At 42.7% G+C, this 5,790-nt stretch overlaps 1 protein-coding gene across 1 annotated transcript in view; it reads right to left on the reverse strand.

Moving 5' to 3' along the window:
* Window positions 1–256: 256 nt before the first annotated feature.
* LOC139028653 (utrophin-like) overlaps window positions 257–5,790 on the reverse strand; it is a 37,304-nt gene continuing 31,770 nt past the window's right edge. Inside the window, exons 12-13 of the mRNA XM_070446489.1 lie at window positions 3,758–3,869; window positions 257–406 (exon numbers count right to left, since the gene is read on the reverse strand). Of these exons, the coding sequence (XP_070302590.1) occupies window positions 290–406; window positions 3,758–3,869 (229 nt within the window). The 3' untranslated portion in view covers window positions 257–289. The remainder of the gene's footprint in view (window positions 407–3,757; window positions 3,870–5,790) is intronic.

Genomic DNA, 5,790 nt, shown 5'->3' on the forward strand with positions numbered 1-5,790 from the left:
GGGCACTCACCACCCGCCACTAGCATCTGCATAATCTGTAACGCTAGTTAAACACATTACTGAGGATTTATGTGTCTGGTGACCGGTGAAAATTCGAGACGGACTCACTCCAGAGAGCAGAGCAGCAGCTCTGTGCAACACAGGAGATATATGGCCGATATTTGGCCTGAGTCTTCCAGGGGGTATAACAGTCTACAGACAGGGGAGGAATGAGTGTTGACAGAGGCGTCACCCAGGCAACACAACGACCCCTTCCTCCCAGTACTTACGTCTTCCATATTGTCTCCTTCTAGAAAAGTCTGGACCGGTAAGTAGCCCAGCCTGGGGTGCTTGGCAAAGTACTTCTTGGAGCGAACTTGTTTTTCAGCACCTTGGTGAAATCACGCATGTCCTCACCCGAAGTAGTCTGAAGAGTGAGAAAGGGATGAGATTTTTTTTAAAGAGTTCATTAGAAACACATCTTCTAAGAAAGTGGCGGATTCTGCTTTGCCAGTGAAAATCCTATTACACGGGCCCTGACCTAAAGAGGGCCTATTCTTCCTAGGATTCAGGAACAGCTAGGGAGATTCAACTTCTACAAACACACACCAAAGCAGGGGAACACACATAAACACAATGTGACGCAAAGGAACACACAGTCTATTGAGTTCATATGGCTTTTAGCTAATATGTAGAACCACAACACATCCCGAGAGAGAGAAGAGAGAGGAGAGAGAGAGAGAGAGAGAGAGAGAGAGAGAGAGAGAGAGAGAGAGAGAGAGAGAGAGAGAAGAGAGAGAGAGAGAGAGAAGAGAGAGAGAGAGAGAGAGAGAGAGAGAGAGAAATAATGCAGAGCAGAATTAGGCTGATACCCTCTAATTATCAAAATCCAGAAAATAGCCGTTAAATTCTACAACCACCTAAAAGGAAGCGATGCCCAAACCTTCCATAACAAAGCCATCACCTACAGAGAGATGAACCTGGAGAAAAGTCCCTAAGCAAGCTGGTCCTGGGGCTTTGTTCACAAACACCAAACACACCCCACAGAGCCCCAGGACAGCATCACAATTAGACCCAACCAAATCATGAGAAAACAAAAAGATCATTACTTGACACATTGAAAGAATTCACAAAACAAAAGAGCAAACTAGAATGCTATTTGGCAGAATACCTGACCACTGTGACTGACCCAAACTTAAGGAAAGCTTTGACTATGTCCAGACTCAGTGAGCATAGCTGCTAGAGGCCGCCGTAGGCAGACCTGGCTCTTAAAGAAAGACAGGCTATGTGCACACTACCCACAAAATTTGTGGAAACTGAGCTGCACTTCCTAACCTCCTGCTAAATGTATGACCATATAGAGACACATATTTCCCTCAGATTACACAGATGCACAAATAATTTGAAAACAAACCCAATTTGATAAACTCCCATATCTACTGGGTGAAATACCACAGTGTGCCATCACAGCAGCAAAATTTGTGACCTGTTGCCACAAGAAAAGAGCAACCAGTGAAGAACAAACACCATTGTAAATAAAACCCATATTTATGTTTATTTATTTTCCCTTTTGTACTTTAACTATTTGCACATTGTTACAACACTGTATATAGACATAATATGACATTTGAAATGTCTTTATTCTTTTGGAACTTCTGTGGAATGTAATGTTTACTGTTAATTTGTATTGTTTATTTTCACTTTTGTTTATTATCTACTTTACTTGCTTTGGCAATGTTAACATATGTTTCCCATGCCAATAAAGCCCTTGAATTGAAATTGAATTGAAATTGAATTGAAAGAGAGAGAGAGAGAGAGAGAGAAGAGAGAGAGAGAGAGAGAGAGAGAGAGAGAGAGAGGGAGAGGGAGAGGGAGAGGGAGAGGGAGAGGGAGAGGGAGAGAGAGAGAGAGAGAGAGAGAGAGAGAGAGAGAGAGAGAGAGATCCCAGTACTTGAGCAGGGGTTGTGTGTGGCGCTTGAATAGTGTGTTGTGGCAGGTCGGCTACTGTGCTAGAGAAGAGTCTGTAAAATCACAATAGAGAGACTTGTCAAACTTGTGCCCAAACAACTACTTCGGAGGAACGAATAGACCACAGCACACAATTTATTCTACCATGTTTTTGCTCAATAATTAATACTAGCAATGTGGGAACAATCAAATGAAAAAGTAATACTACAATCAAATGAAAAAGCAATATTGTGCACATCAAATAAACAGTGGGACTGAAATGAGAAAATGAGAATGTTTCTACAATGACCGCAATGGGACCAGCGGCTGACATTTTACACCGCATCATATTGATCTGTACCTCCTAAATCAGGTTATGGTCCGAGGCCTCAGTATTAATATGTACTTTATCCTTTTTGGAGACATTCATGTAACATCAAAATGTGTTTTGTTTCTGTGTGGAAGAGAGGGTACTGTAAATGTGTTATTGTTGCTTTAGAGAGGGGCTTATTTCTCGGAGGAAATACCTTTTATTTCATTCAATAAAAGAGCATCTCTATTCAACACATGGTGTGTAATAAAGGATTTATTCCTCAAGGTGGACTGTGGTTCTGAAGTAACAGTGAGAGAATCCGCGACGTAACCTCGCTGTTTTGTTAGGTCTTCTCCAGTAAAATGGTTCAGACGGCCAAGAATCCGCTATTTCATACTGACCCATTTACATTGCTTACACTAATATCCCTTTCATACACAGACTGAAGTCTCACTCATTTACCTGCTTCTTTCTTGCCTGTGTTTTTGTATATCTGAAAGGGGTAGGTGGTACAAAAAAGAACAAATAAAACCCACCTAAAGAGTCATGATTCCTGTATTTTCACAGACCCTCTAACCAAAATACAGTCTGTGTGAATGGTTCTCTATTTTTTTGCAGGTAAATTAATAAACACTTCAATTGTTTAACACCTCCCTAATTTGAAATGCAAACAGCCCCCATTGTTTAACAACACCCCCCTGACCCCACACCTCCCAATTTGCCAGTTACCCACTGATATGTTTAAAATGGGTATACCTGCAATTCAGTGGTAAATAAGGAGTTGTTTGAAAGGGGTCCTATTAACATTGCCTAATATTTTCTACAGGTGATATACCACATCATCTGTCTGAAATGGGTCTAAATCACAAACAGAAAGGCCAGATTGAGTACGGGAGTCTGACATTGCAGTTTGACTTTCTGCTTCATAACTGAAAGCTATAATATTATTTGCCCATGCTTAAACATGACTTGTATAATGTTTTCATCCCACAGTCACTGAAGGCAGTTAGCATTACACAGCCAGGACAGGAGTGATTGCTGTTCCTCATGGCTGGCGGTCTGTATCAATATCCAGGCTATCAAATTTGCAGATTGAAAAACTAAATTAAATCACCCAAAGAAAATAAACATATTCCCCGACCAGTTGAAGTGTGACATTCAGCAATATTCCGACGCTGTGCGTGAGCTCTACTAATCTAAAAAGAGAAGACTGTTACATTTCTGCAAATCCCCTCCCTCCCTCTCTCACCTGAAACGGTGTTGGAAAAATGCCTTTCAGAAATTATAAACAGCTCAAAGAACAGAAGTCTTTTACTGTTCGCTCGGTTGAATCCAATTTGCGCTCCGGATTCCTGAATAAGTTATTTGGAGAATAAGGTGGTACAGAGGTTGTGTGGTGTGTGTTGTGTGTGTGTGTGTGTGTGTGTGTGTGTGTGGGTGTGTTGTGTGTGTGTGTGTGTGTGTTGTGTGTGTGTGTTGTGTGTGTGTGAGAGTATGTGTGTGTTTGTGTGTTCCTTACGGCGTGCAGTACTCCACCATGGGGTAGTTGAGCTTGTGGCCCTTGGCGGTTCGTCCAGAGAAGAAGCAGCTCTGACACACGTCGTAGTTAAAGTGCTTCAGACTGCGATACCTAGGGATGAGGGGAGGGGGAGATGGATAGTATTAGTATTTTATTAGGATCCCCATTACTTACTGCTAAAGCAGCAGCTACTCTTCCTGAGGTCCACACAAAACAAGACACATGACATAATACAGAACATTAACAGACAAGAACATCACAAGGACAGAGCTAAATTTAAAATATGAATACATGCTTTCATACATATGCCTTCATAATCATGTGATTCATAGACGCTACTGAATGCAATCCAAAAAACGAAAATGGAAACGCAATAACAAGGAGGTGTGTTTGAAATAGCTGACACTTTTCGCTAAATTCCTCAGACGTGAAAATCGCCACTTTGTTTCGATCGAGATAGAGACAGAGTGGAGACAAGAGAGTGTTGAGCGCATCGTGCAGATTTCTCCATTTCTCGTTCTCTTGCATGCGTCTCATGTGTGTACTGCTATGCTCTGGTCTGGGCTATTCCAGGGCCTCACACGGAGCTACCGATGTTCTGTCACCACTTTCTCTCACCAATTCCTCCGTGAATTTCAAAATGGATGACACATACACACGCAAACCACAGTCTAAAATTCAGAATTCCACCTGCAGCTCTATCCCAATGCACCTCATCACCGTGCTCAAAACAGAATATAAAAGATGTACGTAAATTGAGATGGGCACAATTCAGGCAATGTAATCAAATAACATTTTATTTGTCATGCGCCGAATACAACAGGGCATAGCGGGATTTCTTATAAGCGTCTGGATTAGTGTCCCGTTCCTTGAAAGCGGCAGCTCTAGCCTTTAGCTTGGTGCGGATGTTGCCTGTGATCCATGGCTTCTGGTTGGGATATGTACGTACAGTCAATGTGGGGACGATGTCGTCGATGCACTTATTGATGAAGCCGGTGAATGAGGTGGTATACTCCTCAATGCCCTTAGATGAATCCCGGAAAATATTCCAGTCTGTGCTTGCCGGTAGAAATTAGGTAAAACGGATTTAAGTTTGCCTGCATTAATGTCCCCGGCCACTAGGAGCACTGCTTATGGATGAGCATTTTCTTGTTAGCTATGGCCTCATATAGCTCGTTGAGTGCGGCCTCTCTCTCCCTCTAAGGTAATCTGATTGATGACAGAGCCCACAGCGATACATCAGACAGTAGGGGCACAGTACAACCCACGTCCCACGCCCCATTACACAGCAACATGCAGCGTATTACTACACAGACATCTTTCATTAGCGCTGACACAGACAACCACTAATGAATGACTATGGGATCTACACTGAGTGTACAAAACATTAAGAACACCTTCCTAATATCAATTTGCACCCCCCCTTCTGCCCTCAGAACAGCCTTGATTCGTCGGGGCATGGACTCTACAAGGTGTCTAAAGCATTCCACAGGGATGCTGGCCCATGTTGACTCCAATACTTCCCACATTTGTGTCTAGTTGGCTGGATGTCCATTGGGTGATGGACCATTCTTGATACACAAGGGATACAGTTGAGCGCACCAACTACCATACACCGTTCAAAGGCACTTAAATATGTTGTCTTGCCCATTCACCCTCTGAATGGCACACATAATTGTCTCAAGGCTAAAAAATCCTTCTTTAACCCGTCTCCTCACCTTCATCTACACTGATTGAAGTGGATTTAACAAGTGACGTCAATAAGGGATCATAGCTTTCACCTGGATTCACCTGATCAGTCTATGTCATGGAAACAGCAGGTGTTCCTAATGTTTTGTACACACAGTGTATATTCTACTTCGTAATATCCCGTTGTCTGGACAACCAGCTCTGCTTTATAATAGGGTGTTGGCCATTGGGAGCCTCAAGTCTAACCTGTGCAACACTATTCAATCCAAATGTATTCAACTTTCTCTCTCTCTCTCCTTCCCCTGTCTCTCTTCTCTCTCTCTCTCTCCTTCCCCCGTCTCTC

Source organism: Salvelinus sp. IW2-2015, linkage group LG14 (assembly GCF_002910315.2).
Source record: "Salvelinus sp. IW2-2015 linkage group LG14, ASM291031v2, whole genome shotgun sequence".
Lineage (NCBI taxonomy): Eukaryota > Metazoa > Chordata > Actinopteri > Salmoniformes > Salmonidae > Salvelinus > Salvelinus sp. IW2-2015.